General features: G+C 33.9%; 1 protein-coding gene across 6 annotated transcripts in view; it reads right to left on the reverse strand.

Moving 5' to 3' along the window:
* Nucleotides 1-18,689, reverse strand: part of Zzz3 (zinc finger ZZ-type containing 3) — a 107,667-nt gene that overhangs the window by 13,539 nt on the left and 75,439 nt on the right. For 5 of the 6 annotated variants that reach the window (XM_077791081.1, XM_026409597.2, XM_026409615.2 and 2 more), the window contains 6 exons: nucleotides 7,840-7,978; nucleotides 4,956-5,103; nucleotides 4,754-4,869; nucleotides 3,714-3,785; nucleotides 2,473-2,574; nucleotides 909-1,004 (listed from right to left, as the gene is read on the reverse strand). In XM_077791081.1, coding sequence (XP_077647207.1) covers nucleotides 909-1,004; nucleotides 2,473-2,574; nucleotides 3,714-3,785; nucleotides 4,754-4,869; nucleotides 4,956-5,103; nucleotides 7,840-7,978 — 673 coding nt within the window. The remainder of the gene's footprint in view (nucleotides 1-908; nucleotides 1,005-2,472; nucleotides 2,575-3,713; nucleotides 3,786-4,753; nucleotides 4,870-4,955; nucleotides 5,104-7,839; nucleotides 7,979-18,689) is intronic. The other variant, XM_026409605.2, reaches the window with a different exon arrangement.

Consider the following 18,689-nt stretch of genomic DNA (forward strand, 5'->3'; position numbering starts at 1 on the left):
AGCTCAGTGGTAGAGTGCTTCTAGCATGTGTAAGGCCCTAGGCTCAATCCCTAGTAACACACACACACACACACACACACACACACACACACACACACACATGCACGCACAACAGAAAAGAATTATGGAAAGGGCGAGGTATCAGAAACAGTGAATAATGGTTCTCAGATTTATTAGCTACCTGACCAGACCAAAAGAAAAAAGGTTATTACAGAATAATACCTGACCCAAGGGTCTCAAAAGTAAGAATAATTGCTACTTTCTTAGGGATGGTACCAGGGATTGAACTCAGGGGCATTCAGCCACTGAGCCATATCCCCAGTCCTATTTTCTATTTTATTTAGAGACAGGGTCACACTGAGTTGCTTAACATCTTGCTTTTGCTGAGGCTGGCTCTGAACCTGCAATCCTCTTGCCTCATCCTCTCTAGCAGCTAGGATTACAGGTGTGTGCTACCATGCCTGGCTAACCGCTACTTATTAACATTATTTTCAGTGAAGCGAAGGTAAGAATATTACTTTCATTTCTACAATTGCAGTGAGGATAAGTAAAATATCTTAACAAACATTTCTATTTTGAGATTTATGCACCAGAGCTACAAAATAAATTGTACAAACATCTTAAAAGCTTTAACCTCAAAGGCCTTTCTAATACAGTTTCAATATAAAGTTTTTCAAGTAGCACTCATTTGTATTACCTCCAAGAAAATAATGAAGAAGCATTAAGGCTCATTAATTTTTTTCTAAAGGAATCCTATTCTGCATTTATGCCCAATATAATAAAATGCTTATAATGAACAAAATTTTAAAAATAAAATCATTCTATTTGATAAATAAGCACATTTTTACATAGCAATTCTGATTTAATGAATTTAATCTAGGGTTTGCTTTCATCTATTTTCTTTTTACCTTTCTGGAGTATATATACAAGTTTGGTGTTCTGCCTGGGACTGGAATGCCAGCTTTAGTTAGCTTTATGAAATACTTCTGTACCCGACTGGCAACCTAAGGAAATATGACAAGCCTTTTAAAATAATGAGATGACATGCAATACTTGAGTAAATTTAAATGTACATGTATAACTAATGCTAACAATTTAAAACCATCATAAATCTAGAAATAACGTCAAATTGGCACCAAATACATTTTTACTTAAAAATCTAGACAAAAAAATAATTTGAGTAAATTTAAATTTGTTTGATCCAAAGCAACACATATATTTTCAACTTGTGAACCTCCATGCTTGTAGCATAAAAACGTATCTATTAATATATATGGGAATGTGAAGTAAGAACCCACAAGATAACATTTTTATAAAGGAAACAAGGGAATACTAAAGCAAATCTATTAACACAGTCTAACCAAAAAGTACATAAATTAATACACTTAAAAAGCATTCAAAAGTTACTAAGTCCACTCTATTTTTACTTTTTAATAACTAAGATTATCTCAAGTTGTTTTTGAAATCAATATGAAAATATACAATGTTGCAGCCAATATGGAAACAGTATGGAGATTCCTTGGAAAACTGGGAATGGAACCACCATTTGATCCAGCTATCCTACTCCTTAGTCTATACCCAAAGGACTAAAAAACAGCATACTACAGGGACACAGCCACATCAATGTTTATAGCAGCACAATTCATAATAGCTGAACTGTGGAACCAACCTAGATCCCATCAGTTGATGAATGGATAAAAAAATGTTGTATATACACCCAATGGAATACTATTAAGCATGAAAAGAGAATAAAATCATGGCATTTGCAGGTAAATGAATGGGTGAAGTTGCAGAATATAATGCTAAGTGAAGTTAACCAATACTAAAAAAAAAAAAAAATGCTGAATGTTTTCTCTGATACAAGGAGGCTGATTCATAATGGGGTTGGGAGAGAAGTATGGGAGGATCAGATGAACTCTAGAGACAGCAAAGGGGGAGAGGGGCTGAGTTGTGGCTCAGTGGTAGAGCATTGCCTGGCATGTGTGAGGCACTGGGTTCAATCTTCAGCACCTCATAAACATAAAATAAAATAAAGGGATTTCGTCCATCTACAACTAAAAAAGAAAATTCAAAAAGGGGGAGGAAGGAGAAGAGAGGGGGCACGGGGATAGGGAAGACAATAGAATGAGCTGGACATCATTACCCTAAGTACATGTATAAAATCATGAATGGTGTGACTCTACTTTGTGTACAACCAGAGATATGAAAAATTGTGCTGTATATGTGTAATATGAATTGTAATGCATCCTGCTGTCATATATAACGAGTAAAACTGTAAAAACAAACATTAAAAAAATAAGCCAGACTTAGGAAAAGTAAAATATACAATGCTAATAACTTTTTTTTTAAAACATCACATATGATTGCATTCTACAGACAGAATGATATGGCAGATTTGATGTCAGCTGGATTATTCTTCATAATAAAACTAACAGAAACATGCTGATGATCTGCAGCCATCTCTTCAATTACCTGTTTTGCTGTTCTGTTACCCAGCTCATCTGCAATCTTCTGCCAACGTCGAGATTCTACTTCTTCAGGGGGGTATTTCAGAAGTAGCTGTTCAAGTTTTTTCTAAGCCAAACCCAAGACCAAATTTTTAAAAAAGTAGTAAATTAAAATCAGTGAATTTCTAAATAAATACACTAACATTTCATTTCAAAGTATAATATTCCTTTCCCAACTTTGGGGATTATGCTACTAGAAATTGTCAGAGTAAGAAAAATTTCTAGTTAGAACTGAAGGCTTCCCAGAGAAAATGAGATTAAAGAAAACACCTATGAAAGATCTTATAAAGGTTTTCTATTCACTTCAGTAAAAAAGACAAGACCAGAAAATAAATTAAACAAACTGAGAAATGAGTAAATCCTATCATATAATATGTATACATCTTAGTGATTTCCACTGATTATCTTTTCTTGCTAAAATATGTCAGGCTCTCCCTTATAGTTTTAAGAAAAACACATATAAATTCTTCAAATTTAGAATATTAAAAGAAGCTTTTCCGTCTTTTATGTGGTCCTCCTAATTTTTTTTTAAGATTATGGTATCTTTTATTTTTTTTTCCTACAAGTTTTTTTATAAACTGCCAAACTGATTATAGCTGTGAGGTTAATATGAGACAGAGATGTGTTTCAAACTTTGCCAATGAACAACCCTCCTCATATGCCAAAACATAACAGAGCACTCTGGCTTTGCTTTATCAGCTTCTCCCAACAACAAAATTTAAAAATGTACTTGGAGCTTTCTCCCTCTTCCAAAGGTACATTACAAAAACATCTACTTTATGGGACTGGGGTTGTGGCTCAGTGGAAAAGCACCTGCCTAGCATGCGTGAGGCACTGGGTTCAATCCTCAGGATCACATAAAAATGGATAAACAAAATGGTGTCCATCTACAACTAAAAAAGAAATTCTTACCAAAAAAAAAAAAAAGCCCACCACATACACACTTTATTTCATCCATTTCTATCTCCCTTTCAAAACCCAGGTTTCTTCCTTAAAAATTATCTCTAAACAAGAATTCGTATATCCTAACAATCCAAAATTCTTGAAATGTGCAAAAAAGGCATACAAAAATGCCTAAATATTTTAAAAATCAATATTTAAAAGGGATGACATTCAATAATACACATTTGACTCATAATACCGATTAATAATGGTAACAGTTTATGGGTTGTTTTAAAACCTACACAGTTTAGAAATATCTATTACCTGTTCTTCAACAGTCCATAACTGGTTAAATGTTTCAGGTTTGGTATCATCATAGAGGCGTCCTCTTATCATCTGCATAATAAAATAAGGCTTTTTTCAAATGGGAAATAACACAGTCAAATAACAAAAATTGTGGGACTTCTCATGAATCCCAAAATAAATCTGGTAAATTTATTTTTTAATAATGTATACCTAAGCTTTACTATTCAAATTCTTATATTTCATTTGGTTTGTTTGTTTGTTTATTTATTACTCTTAGTAATGCTGTCATAAACATGCTAATAATTCCTTTTTTAAAAAAGGAAATGTGGATTCAAAATGTAGCATGTCTAACAGTGAAAAGATCAGGACTGAACTCCCGGTCACATTTCACAATATACACTTTACTAGGCTCAATACATGTAAAGACCCACTTAATTCTCACAATACCCGTTGTAACATTAACTATATATATTTTAAGTACTGGGGATTGAATTCAGGAACACTTTACCACTGAGTTACATCTCCAGCTCTTTTTATTTTGAGACTGGGTCTCACTAAGTTGTCGACACTGGCCTCGAACTTGTGATTCCCCTGTCTCAGCCTCCAGAATTCCTGGGATTATGGATATATGCCACCATGCTGACCTTAGTTACATTTAATAAGAATTGCATCCTAGAGATTTTAACAAAACAACACCCAAAGTTTAACAGCTAGTAAGTTTAGACACCAACCCAGGTTCTGCTTAACTTCAAAGTGGATATCCTTACCATTATCTTCTTCTGAAACACTGCTTTAACCAGGTAATCCCAGCAACTCAAAAGGCTGAGGCGGGAGGATCACAAGTTAGAGGACAGTCTCAGGAACTTACTTAGGAAGACCTTGTCTCAAAGTAAAATATAAAAAAGGACTAGGGATCATAGCTCAGTGGTAAAATGCCCCTGGATTCAATTCCCAGTACCCCCCAACCCCGCCTTAATTTTAGAACACAAACTAGTAAAATATTAAAATATTGTATCCAAAACTCAAATTTTCCTACTTCAATATTTAATATTGCTTACCTGAGGACGACTGTTTGAGCCTTCTGGACCATCACTCAAAGGCAACATAGAGTATGAAAGGGACTCTCCATCCTTCTTAGGATCTAAAGGACTTTTTGGTCTAGCAGGTAAACCTACTAAAAACAAAACCATGTACAGAATTGTTAAAGCAAGGCATTGCCATATGTTTCTTTAGTTAAATTCTTATCATGTGATTTCTTACCTTTATCAAAAACTAACTTAACTCTCCTAGTATGTCTTTTACGATTTTTAAATTCTCTTTCAAAGTTCCCAAGGCTATTGGTATATTGGTCCCATATAATCTCAGGCAACTGCACAACTCTCTGTGGATATGGAAGCCCTATATCAGCCTGGAAAAAAGATGAAACAAAGAAAAACAAAGGGAAAACCTAAATTTACTTCAAGAAACAATCAAATATACTCAAATTTTCAGATGACCCCATATTCTAATTACCAGTAAAGCATTTCCATGCACCAACAGGATCCAATGAATAATAAAGCTAGTTAAGATAATATAGCCCAGATATTAAATGCTAAAATGATGACAAGGAAAAATGAATTTGGCAAAAAATAAGTACTCCTTAAAGACACAGTTCTAAATATCAACCATACAAACACTGTACCATCATCACTAACACATTTAAACATAAATGCCAAGGCAAAAATGTATCTAAGAATAGATATAAAATGTGTTGACTATAACAAATAAAATATGATACACAGAATTCATTTTAAATACATCCCATGTTTATGACTTCTTTGTACACAATGAATTATTTTCACAAATTATGACTTTTTTTTTTTTTTTTAAGTGCTGAAGAGCAAACCCATGGCCTGTGCATCCAAATCACAAATCCCAGACCCAAATTATCACACATACCTCTCCCCCCATCCCACCCAGTACTGGGGATTGAACATAGGGGTACTCTATCACTGAGCATCCCTACTTCTTTTTTCACTTAACCACTGAGCAACATCCCCAGTGCTTTTTTGCATTTTATTTAGAGACAAGGTCTCACTGAGTTGCTTAGGACCTTGCTAAGTTGCTAAGGCTAGCTTTGAACTCTAGATTCTCCTGCCTCAGCCAACAGATGGAGCCCCTGGGATTACAGGCATGCACCACTGCACTGTAATCCCAGTTGCAAATTTCACTTTAAAAAAGAAAGAATTACAGGGCTGGAGCTGTAGCTCAGTGGCAGAGCACTTTTCTGGCATGTGTGAGGCACTGAGTTTGATCCTTAGCACCACATAAAAATAAGTGCTGTCCATCTACAACTACAAAAAAATAAAAATAATTAAAAAAAAATTATAGTTAACTACATGCATTGCTGAAGTGTTTTGGTGGGCAAAATCTGAAAATCATCTGAAATGATCAAATGCATTCACCCATATTCAAATATGAGGAAATGACAGACACAAGGATTGACAGACACAAGATATATGACAAAGCAAAGATAGTAAAATGTTACTTGTAGAATACAGGTGATGGGTCTAAGTGTGTTAATTATACAAAACTTTCAATTTTTCTATGTGTTCAAAATTTTCTATATTAAAATAAGGGGAAATCATCATAAATTATAAAACTGACAAGCAAAATCCTTATGACACAAAATTCTTAATTTTTATTTTGCTTACAACATATTGCATCATCACCATCAAAAAACTACAGATTATTCTAAGGTCCAACTTTTACAAAATTAGAGGATGGAGTATTTTAAAATAATGATGGTAATATCAAACAAAACTAAACAAGTCATATATATTCCCTGCATCCTATATACCAATATATCCCAAGTTTCACTAATTTCACATTGGAAATTTTTAGATGTCCCCAAACTAAATTGACCACATATCAACAACTAACATGGTATACCTAAAGAATACACATGTATAAACACAGAACAATGAAAGACTTAAACCTCTACATCAAATCTAGTGGGGAAATTTCTTCTAAAGAAAATAATCTTTCATGTTATTAATGTGTCTGAATTTAAAACACTTCTGTATGTCTTTGTAAAAAAAATGCTTGTACACTCAGAAAAATGAGAAATTATATCCCATCTGATTCAAATGTATGATATGTCAAGATCATTGTACTGTCATGTGTAACTAAAACAAATAAGTAAATAAAAGAAAAAGAAGTATCAAATAATCAAGTGCATACAAATCTAGCATATGTCTAATTGCATATTTTTGCCTACTTAGAAATATAATTAAAATAAGATTAAGGTTAATGTTTTTATTAATATTTACTTTTCTAACATTAATTTGTTGTAAAATACCATTATAAGTACAATATCTTTGCTCACCAGCAAACTTGCTATTAACAAGGCAAAATTGATAAACATTTAAGGGGACCCTACTTAACACAGAAAGTATAATACAGCTCTAAAGTCTTAGAAGTTTTAACAAACCAATATATAGATTCCACATCTATTATGAAATTTAACATTTTTTGAAAGCATGCAAAGAAGGTTTGCCAAGTAAATAATAGAGCTAGAGGGGCTGGAGTTATGGCTCAGCAGTAGAGCGTTCGCCTAGCACATGCAAGGCCCTGGGTTCAATCCTCAGCATCACATAAAAATAAATAAATAAAATAAAGATATTGTGTCCAACTACAACTAAAAAATAAATATTTTTTAAAAATAAATAAATAGGGTTGGGGCTGTGGCTCAGAGGTAGAGTGTCCACCTACATGCGTGAGGCACTGGGTTTGATCCCCAGCACCACATACAAATAAAATAAAGATATTGTGTCCACTTATAACTAAAAAATAAATATCTAAATAAATAAATAAATAAATAAAACAAAGGTATTGTGTCCAACTACAACTAAAAACTAAATATATATTTTAAAAAATAATAGAGCTACAAAAATACAAATACTAAGTTAATACATGTAATGAAATGAAGTCCCCAAGGTTGTTGCCCAACATCTGGTAGACAACACTTTTGTAATTTGGTAAGGGGAAGTAAACTAGTAAAATTAAATGTTTAAAGAAGCAAATACTCATATAGAAGAAGAAACCAAATTTTAAGTAATTATCAAAAATATCTTAATGAATATTAAGAAATACCAATGTATACCTTCTTCTGGAGTTTTTCCACAAATCCAATAGGATTCTTCAATGCTTCTCTCTGGTGTTTGCCTAAACTTTCAAGGTCTTGGACTGCTTGAGAACGCTGAGCCTCAAGTACAGCAATTGTCTGTAGTAATCTCTGGTAACTACAGAGAAAAACATCTCACTAAAATTTTCAAGTAACAACAATATGTAAAAACTGAGTTCAAGCCATGATCTACTATTAAGGCACACAATCTTTTCAAAGTTACCTGAAAGAGTTTAGTAAAACATATTACTGGGAATAAATGAGGTCTTCCTGAGTTACGTAGTACCTAGTCAGAAAACATCAGTTAGAGAAAGCAAAGCCTTCTTCCCCCATCAGTAGTTTTTAATTCTTGAATCTCGAACAAGTACAAAAAATAAGAAAGTATTCTGACTTTCCAACAATCAGAGTGGTTAAGAAACTGCTAAAAATAAATCATAAAATTTCATCTAGGAAGGATCACCAAATCCAGCTACTTTGTTGTACTCTGTTGGAATATGGGATCTCAAGGCACATTTTCTTAGCCAGAGTCACAGGATAGTGTCACATAATTCAGACATGATCTCAAGTCTCATAGTTCTCACTTACTCTTTCTACTATACCCCCTCCCTCATTTTAAAGATTTACTTTTCTATCAACAAATAGCACTTTTCCCCCCTTAACATTTATGATAAAGACAAATATCTTTAAGTTAATGGGCATTTATAGAGAAGTCATTATTTTTACTTCTCTCCCTGCAAAGTTTTATTTAGCATAGCTAAAATAGTATTTTGCCTGTATAAATCTATCACTTGTCACTATCCTGAAATCTCACTCTAGTTCATATATACTAATTAATTCATTCTCATTCATAGTCTTTCAGCATAAGTTGTACTACCCTTCTGACTAATGTCTAATTTCGCATGTCAATATACATTTAGAAACATATTAACACAAAATCCCTGAATATCCAAACACATTTTATAAAAAGCATCAAGAAAGTCACTCCAAGTTCACTTTAAAATAAACAATTAAGTCCTTAAAATATGGCGAAGCTTTTTCTTTATGGCTTCAAATGCATCTTGTTTCCCATTAGACTGTATGTTCCACAATGGCAAACTCGTCTGTTCTGTTCACCATTTTGTTTAGGCAAGTATGACATACTTCCCAGCATCTAGATGCTCATGAGTATTTGTTGAATGAAGAAATGAATGGACTGATACTTTGTGCAATCAAATTTTGCTTACATCTTATAAAATCAAAAGTAAACTGAATCTTAAGTTCAGAAGTCAGCAAATGGACAGAAATATCAAAGGTAAAACAATACAACTTTGAGGTTCAGAGCCATAATTGAACTGCAACATAATATTCTCTCTAAAAAAAACTTTCTTATTCCCCTGCATAAAACTCATCTTATTCTTCTCAAGTTCTTTGTTAACTAATCTCAATAAAATGTTTAATCATTAACGTAAAACTGCTAACACTGAAGGGTAAGCTTCCTCTGGGAAGGCTAGGGCTCTTCTAAATTACTCCTAGATAAGTTATAGAAGTTAAGACTAAACTCATTAAGGCTCCTTTTTTAAAAAAAAATTATTATTGTTTTGGATTTCAGGTCTATTTAAAATGAGTGATATTAATAGCACTAAATTCAAAAGTTGTTTTCATATAGTAAGTATTAGAAAGCAACCCAGAAAATGAGAACTGGAGCTTTGGGAAGTATGAAGTACATACAAACCCAGCCTCCATGGCTGATTGTACTCCATCAGCTCCCCCAAGGCTCAATCTCAGGGCAATGGTATTGAGCTGAGTACCAGAAGCTATCCTCTCTACAACACTCTATAAAGCAGCTCATCTAGAACTCCTATTCCACTAGATGGATACAAAGAAGACCCATCATGGTGTGTCTACCCCTGTTTAAAAGAGGAGTTGTAGTTTCATATCACTTTTTTAAAAATTCTGAGCTTATTAAGTTTTCGGCAAATTTCAATAGGGAAAGTAATAATTAATGAGGCACAAGAAAGAATGGAATTGTTAAAAAAAAAAAGAGCTAATACTTAAAAAGAAGTTAGTTACAAAGACAGCTGTCCTTTGTTATGTTTACAGCAAACTGACACTGGGAAGAAAGGCCTATAATTGATGTCAATAAATTATAACAACTTTAATGTATGTAAATTACTCCACAATAAATCTGACTTTGAAAAACATTCAGATATGGAAAGAATCATAAAAAACAGGAATGACATCTAGAAAACAAGTTAAAAACATGTTAAATACAGTCTATTTTCAATTCTCTCCCTCCACCCACTCCACTCTCAAAACTACAGAAGTTGATCCAGTCACAGATCCATGGCAAGACTTGTTCATTAATTCAACAATTACTAAGAAAACAAGGTACTATCCTAAAAGTTATCTAATTACTAAGATAAATCAGGTATGGAACTTAGGTATAACAAAAGAGCTATAATTACACCAAAGAAGAAGCAAAGGAATTGGATGGGAATTTTAATGGGCCAGGATTGGTCATCTTAAGAAATCTATCACACTAGTACATCTATTTTTGTGTAGCTGTTCAAAACTCTCTGAATTAAAAATTTAAAAACAAAACAACTCTAACTCTGGCCCAAATTAACAAGGGAATACTGTACGCCTCAAAACTATACAACACAACTAGTCACAACATAACTGCCAATGTATTCAGTTTGCTCTGAGACAAAGACTAATAGGTTCATAAACAGACAAAGGTAGATAAGAAACTATGTAAGAAGAAATAGAAGAAACTATGTAAGAAGAAATAGCTGGGGATACAGCTCAGTTGGTAGAGTGCTTGCCTCCCATGCTCAAGGTCCTGGGCTCAATCCCCAGCACCACAAAATAATAAGTAAATAAAGTAAACAAATATATATATATATATATATATATATATATATATATATATATATATATGAAATAGCAACAGTGGCTGGGCACTATAATTTCAGGTGGCATTCATCCATAATCTCAGACACTAGGGAGGTTAAGGCAGAAGGATCGAGAGTTTGAGGTCAGCCTTAGCAATTTGGTGAGTCCCTCAGAAATTTATTAAGACCCAGTCTCAGATAAAAAATAAATAAAAAAGGTTAAATACACGGCTCATTGGTAAAGTGCCCTGGGTTCAATTCCCAGTACAAAAAAAAAAGAAAGAAATAGCAATAGTGCCTAACATTTACGTATACACTATATGCTAGACATTTTCTTATCTTAAGTCTCAAACTTTTGAGATGGGTATTATTATCCTTATTCTAAAGATAAGCACTCATTAAGTAACTTGACAAGATCATATCAGCTATTTAGGGTGGAGCTGTGGTGGATGAGGGCAATGATTAAAGACTAAGAATATTTAGTGAAAAAATGAAAACTTCCAGAACAATATTATTTCAAGTTTTATTTAATGAACAGCTATGAAGAAAAGTAAATAGTTTTGTCTTATAAGGACAAAGGGTCAAACCAGGAGCAAACTGTGATAAAGGCACAATACAAAGAAAAACCCTGTCTCAGTCAAAACCAATAAAAGATAGCAGGATAAGCACCCAATCACCAAAGATGTTCCTCCAGATATTTAAAGGAAATTTGAAAACATTAAAAATCTGAAAACTCTTCTATGTCAATAAAACATGCTACTTTCACTTATGCTGTTTACTTAACCAAGTAAGAAAACAACTTAAAAAATTCTACATGCTTTTGCACAGATGCAAATACAATTATAACATTCCCATAAGGTCAACTTTGCATTAAAATGATACATTATCTATTTCTAAAGCTGAATCTCCGAATCTTACACCATGCTTAGGATATTGAGCTTATCTGCGGCAAAGTGTTTACTTTTGTTTCACTGCCTTCAACATGGACATTAGTTTTTATACTGTAGAATTATATTTGGCTAAAATACAAATGCCCTTATAAATATATCTATGCTATTTTCACTACTTCTCAGTATCTAAGTCTGCTTGAGTTTTTATTTATTTCTGTGATTATAAAAACATTTATATATAAAAAAAATACAGGTAAAAATCCTGATATCTGGGCCTGGGGTTGTGGCTCAGTGGTAGAGTGCTTGCCTCATATGTGTGAGGCACTAGGTTCAATTCTCAGCACTGCATAAAAATAAATGAATAAAATAAAGGTCCATCAACTAAAAAAAATTATTTTTAAATCATGATATCTGAGACTATCAAGGAATTAGTAACTTGAAGTTAATTTTATTGTCTAATTTCTAGGAAGTAATATTATATACACAGCAATCAATAAGGCAAGGGAGAAGGAGGAGGGTAGGATAAAGTGAAAGGGAAAAGGACAACGGAAAAAAATTATTTTCAACTGCTTCATATTCTTTTTCAAAGAATCAATTCCCATTTCTATGGTAGAAATAAATGTTAGTATTATAGAGGCAATTGTAATTCTAAAAGACAAATGAAACATTTTTTAAAATCCAAATTAGAAACATACGGCCAAAAAAATTGATAGAATTCTTCGAAAGTCATTAAATCATGTCATTAAATACAAAAAGACAGAAGTCTATCTATATGTATAATGGACAGAGTGAAGTAGCTGCAACAGAAACCACACTTATTTAATTTACAAAGGCTAAAATATTTACTATATGGCCCTTTAAGTAAAGGTTTTTTAACCCTTGTTCTACAACATCTATAAAAGGTATGACAAGGAAATGTTATGCACAATTTTGGATTAGTTTCCACAAGAGGAAAAACAGCTATATAATATTTATGGAAATAAATAAAAAAATTTAAAGAAAGATTGTGCATGAAACCATTTTATTGTACCAACGTTAAATTGCTGAAGTATGATAATGATATTTAAACATACTAAAATGTAAGAGCATTAAGTCTACAAGAGCCAGGGTGCAGCTCAGTGGCAGAGCACTTGCCTTGCATATGTGAGGCTTGGGTTCAATTCTTACACACACACACACACACACACATACACACACACACACACAGGCTGTAGTCATTATTTTTTTCCCTCCCTGTGGTACATGCCAGTAAATGCCATAGATCTACACCCCAGCTCCTCCCCTGCTTTTCAAAAACATTTTAGACAAGTAGCCCAAGCTAGCCTTGAACTTGCAATCCTCATGCCTCAGCCTCCCAAGTAGTCTACAACCTATTTTTATGAGGCTTGACAACAACAACAAAATAAATAATTATACAAGATGGGAGGGAAGAGATAATGAAATAAGAAGACAACAAATATTAAGTTGTACAAGTGATAAATTTAAAGATATACAGATGCTTATATTACTCTAACTTTTCCAAGTTTTATAATTTTCTTAAATAAAAACATATGAAGGGCTGGGGTTGTGGCTCATAAGTAGAGCACTTGCCTAGCATGCGTGAGGCACTGGGTTTGATCCTCAGCACCACATAAATATAAAATAAAGATATTGTTGTCCACCTATAACTAAAAAATAAATATTTTTTAAAAAACATGAAAAAGTGTTTCATTATACTTGCTAGTAGAAAAGGCAGTTGATTGCCCTATGAACACTGAGAACAGTCAGATGAAGTTAGATGTCATAAGAATTAATGCACTTGTTTAACTACTTTGTAAGAAGAAAAGGCAAAGAGGTTTAGAAAAACTTAGGATCAGATGAGTTAACTAATGATTTTACAAGTGTGTACATTGTACAGGTACATACAGGTGAACAAAAGGAAATAAGAAAAATAAGTAAAGATATATGCTGGATATCATTCAACAGGACAAAACTATGTAAACTGATTTTTAAGAATAAAAATCAGAACACTGTAAATATAACAAATTCCGGCCAATCTATCAATTTACCCATTTAAAACAATTCGGGGGTGGTGGTGGTACCTGAATTTACTCTAACTACCCCACAATTTCAATCAAGAGTAGATTTTAACTTTCTGCAAAATAATGAGCTCACAAAGTATATACATGATTTCAAGTATACAGAACACAAAATTTAAGAATCATCTATTTGGTGAAATAGGAGCTGCATAATATGATACTTTCTACTCCTTTATGAAAGAAAAAAATTCTATGGGAACTGGAAAAAATCATATTACCTAGGTGGCTCAAAAAAATAAAGCAGAATTAAAGTTTATGACAGGGGTCCTAGACTCATATACAACCCCATCCACCCCACAGAAACATGCAATCCTTTCTAAAGGAATGCATCTTCCTTTATCCTAGGCCTCAAAGATGAACCATATGCAATTTTCCAAAGAAAGCAAACAGCTCACATTCAACAAGCATATAAAGAAAGCATATAAAGAAAGCAAGACACAAAGAATAAGATAGGCAAGAAAATATCTTCAGAGAATAGGAAGCTACAAAAACTGAGTATGTAACTGAAAAGGAAGCATATAAAAATGTATAATAACTAAAACTAAATGCTCAGCAGGGAAAAATTTCTACTTCTGGAAAATACAGACTAGGCAAATTAAGGACAAACTCTTCAATGAAAACAACCAATAAAAGGCTGGAAAAATATTATAAAAGTCTTAAAAGCATCAAAGAGCTAAGAAAATTGTGAGTTATTACAAGGTCAAGAGCCAAGGGAAGATAAAAAACAGAATGATAAAGATAAAGAATGTTTTATCTTTCACCCTGAAGCAATTTTTCTGACACAGAAGAGGAGGCTGAGAGGCTCTGAGCAATGCTTTTGACAGCCTAAAACTGTAGAGGATCAAAGGTGGTGTCCAGGGCCTAACAAAGGCAGATATTCTGAGAAACCAGTCCTTACCTAGGACTGGGATCCTGAATACCCTCTACAAATAAATCTGGATAAGAAGGAAATAAATAGTTCTTTCTGGGTAGAATAGAACATCTGTCTGAAACAACCAGTAAGGCTAAAAAGGCAATCCAGACATTGAGGAACTCTTGACAATACACAGGAAAAATCAGCCTAGTTTAAATAGAAGAATTCAGTCAGTGACATAAACATTTTTGTACTTTTATGCCAAAGTAAATTCCTCTTAGTTCCAAATTCCTGGTGAACTAGCAAGTTCTCATTCACTTACCCATTAATTCTTTTACTGAATAAAATATTATATTAAGCATTGAGAATATAATGGTGGTAAAAACAGAAAAGGGCCTTTTCCTGTATCAGTCAGGGAAGCAACATAAAAAAGTAAATATGAGGTGTTCAGTGCTGTAGAAAAAAAGCGCACAAAGGCTGGGGTTGTGGCTCAGTGGTACTGTGCTCACCTAGCATGCAATAGATACTGGGTTCGATCCTCAGCACCACATAAATGTAAAATAAAGATATTGTGTCCACTTAAAACTAAAAAATAAATATTAAAAGAAAGAAAGAAGCACACAATGAGAGGGCATCAGATAAAATCTTTGTGAATCTGAGACAGTTACCTAAAATAATTTCAACTGAGACCAGAAAGAAGATAGATAAATAGCTAGAAAAGGGAGTAGCAAGGAAAAAGTTCAAGCGTTGTTCCTAATAGAAGGGACATTATGAACAAATGCTTCTGGGCAAAGCATGACACTTAAGAACAGAAAGAAGTTTGGTGCAACTGGTAATGAAGAAAGACTTAATGCTCAAAAGGAAGAAAGGGATCAATTACACAGGGTTCTGTAAAGCCAAGACTTGACTTGCTATGAAGGAGTTTTAAACTGGGGAACACTCATTCACATCAGGAAGAGAATGGATTAGAGTGAAGCAAGGCTCTAAAGGAGGACCAATTAATGAGTTGTTGTAATAACCTGGGGACAGACAGACTATATTAAGATACTATATTAAGATAGTAAAAAGGAGACACACAGAGGCAAATGGGTAAACTTGAGATTTACGACATGACCTCTACAGCACCTGGTGACTGTTTAAAAAAAAAAAAAATTACAGAAACTGAAAAAAGTATTCCAAAAAGGAGAGTAGCACTACGAAACATACTGTAAATGAAAAATCAATGAGATGAATCCACTGGACTTCATACAAAGATACTCCTGAGTCACCTCAGTGGATTAATGGACAACTAGATTGATAACAGCTAGATATCAATGTTTTTAGACAAAATGAAAATGAACAGAGTACACATGGAAAGTAGAATCAATTTATTCAAGAAATTTAACTGTGAAGAAAATAAGTAGAATAGTATTTGCAAAAGTAAATGATATGAAATGATTTTTTTAAAAAAATGTTTTAGGGGCTGGAGATGTGGCTCAAGCGGTAGTGCGCTCGCCTGGCATGCGTGCGGCCCGGGTTCGATCCTCAGCACCACATACCAACAAAGATGTTGTGTCCGCCGAGAACTAAAAAATAAATATTAAAAAAAAAAATGTTTTAGTTGTAGATGCACACAATACCTTTATTTATTTATCTTTATGTGGTGCTGAGGATCAAACCCAGTGCCTCACCCATGCTAGGTGAGTGCTCTACCACTAAGCCACAACCCCAGCCCTGAAATGATTTTTATTTTTTTGGTACTAGATTGAACCCATGGACACTTTGTCATTGAGCTAGAGTCCCCCTCTATTTTTTGAGACAAGATTTCACTAAGTTGCTTAGGACCTCACTAAATTGCTGAGACTGACATCAAACTTGCTAACCTCCTGCCTTAGCCTCCTGAGTCACTGGGATTATAGGCGTGCACCATTGTGCCTGGCAAAATTATGATTTTTAAATGAGAAAAGATTTAAGTGCTGATGGGAAAGTGGTGATTAGAAAGGATGATTAATGCAAAATCAGTCAAAAGTAAAAATAAATAGAACAAGATACCTAAAAAGCAGGGGATGGCACCCAACTCCATGACAGAAGGATTAATCTCCAATGAAGACAGAGTCCTTCCCATCCACATGTTTAAAAATAATTATCATCATTTTTCATTGAAGATTTAGTATTTATAAGATACTATGATACCAGTAGTTCTATAATTATTTTTACCCTTTAAATACTAAGGAACAAGCCAGGAATGGTGGTGCATACCTGAAATCCCAGCTACTTGGGAGGATGATGCAAGAGGATCCCAAGTTCAAGGCCAGGCTCAGCAATTTACTGAGACCCTGTCTCAAAATGAAAATTTAAAGGGCTGGAGTTATGGCTCAATGGTAAAGTGCCCATGGGTTCAATCCCCAGTACTAAAATAAATGAATAAAAGATAAACAAAACTTCAAGATTTCATGTGGGGGATCTGAACCTAGCTAAGTCTGACTTCCCAGAGCATAATTGATAGGCTATTATGTATGCTTACATAGGATAGGTACACATGCAGATATACATGTAGGTTTCCTGGCAAGATATTAGCTGAAGAAGTTCAGTTCTATTGCCTTTTACTTTCTCTATGAAGCAGAAGTCAGTTCATCTTGTGGCTTAATAAGAGTAAAAAAGTTTTATATGTGATACAAAAGCTAATTATGAACCTAAGAGGCCCCCAAATATAATTAATTGAAAACTCTGTTTACCAGGCTACCAATATGAAGAAGTGTGAGAAATTTCCTCTTCCATTTCTCAAAAGGAAAGGCATTGGGAAAAGAGAGGAAAAAAATGTTGATGAGAAAGCTAAGCACTTAAAGAACAGGACATTGCCAGGGCCTGGTGGTACACACATGTAACCCCAGTGATTCAGGAGGCTCAGGAGAAATGCGACTTTTGAGACCAGCCTCAGCAATTTAGCAAGACCCAGTCTTAAAAATAAAACAAGAAAGTGCTGGGGATGTAGCCCAGTGGTAAGGCAACCCTGGGTTCAATCTCCAGTACCAAAAAGAAAAAAAAGCAAGATCAGGAAATATATGTCTATGTCAGTGACCAGTTGTCCATCTATTCAGAATAAAGCAACAGCAGCCCACAGTGCATACTGGCTAATGGATAAAATAAAAAAATCTATAGTCCTAAAGCACTGGCTTTAACCAAAAGTAATTACCCCAGCACTGAAATACTTGTTTATTGGCTTGTGTTTTGGTAGTGCTGGGGATCAAACTTCAGGATCTTGAATGTGCTAGGTATTCTACCACTGAGCCACACCCCCAGCCAAGCACTGAAATGCTTGGAACCTTAAGTCACAAGTAACCAAGAAGGATCTCATTATGTTTCAATGGCTGTTTTCAAAGTCCTGGATTCAAATGATCCTCCTGCCTTAGTTTTGCAAATAGTTGGGAAGGCAGGTGCCACCATGCCTGACAACTTATACTTAATTAAACACAATTTATGCAGTTATGGACACAATCAATACTTTTACATTATTTATGAGCATAATTAGCAGGGCACTGTAATTTTTCATTCACTTTCAAGGTCGTGTGAAAGTAGTCAAACTCAGGACTGAACACAGATTAAAAATCACATGTCTAGCAAAGAAAAAAATAATTCTAGAGCTTGCCTAATTCTTCAAGATACTGTCAACTCAAGTTTCTTCTAGACTACTTAGACAATAAAAAAAATTATATTTGCACAAACAGTACCTATTTTCAAATTAATCATCAGAAAACCTGCAAGATTTCAACAGTTTCTTAGAATCAAGGAAATGATGAAAGATATTCTCAGGGACCTATCTCTGCTATGTTCTCTTTCCAAAATAATATCTTTCTCCAAAAAAGTAAAGATGTTATTTCTCTTCTACCCCCACAAAATGTAGGGCCACAGCAACATCTTAAAAGTGAAAGAAGTCTATAAGGGCAAGCAGTTTCTCAAAGTGATCCAAGGACCATCTTTATACATATCCTCAAGATGAAAAATTAAACCTCCAAGTACCTATTCCCTATCCCAAATTTTCTAAAAGCATTTGAGTAGAGACCTAGGAATCTACACTTTTAACAAGACAATATAAAATTTATACAGATTAAAGTTTTTTCCCCTCAAACTCTTTAGTTTGTATGAACTTAACCACATG

The sequence above is a fragment of the Urocitellus parryii genome, chromosome 11 (assembly GCF_045843805.1).
Source record: "Urocitellus parryii isolate mUroPar1 chromosome 11, mUroPar1.hap1, whole genome shotgun sequence".
NCBI lineage: Eukaryota > Metazoa > Chordata > Mammalia > Rodentia > Sciuridae > Urocitellus > Urocitellus parryii.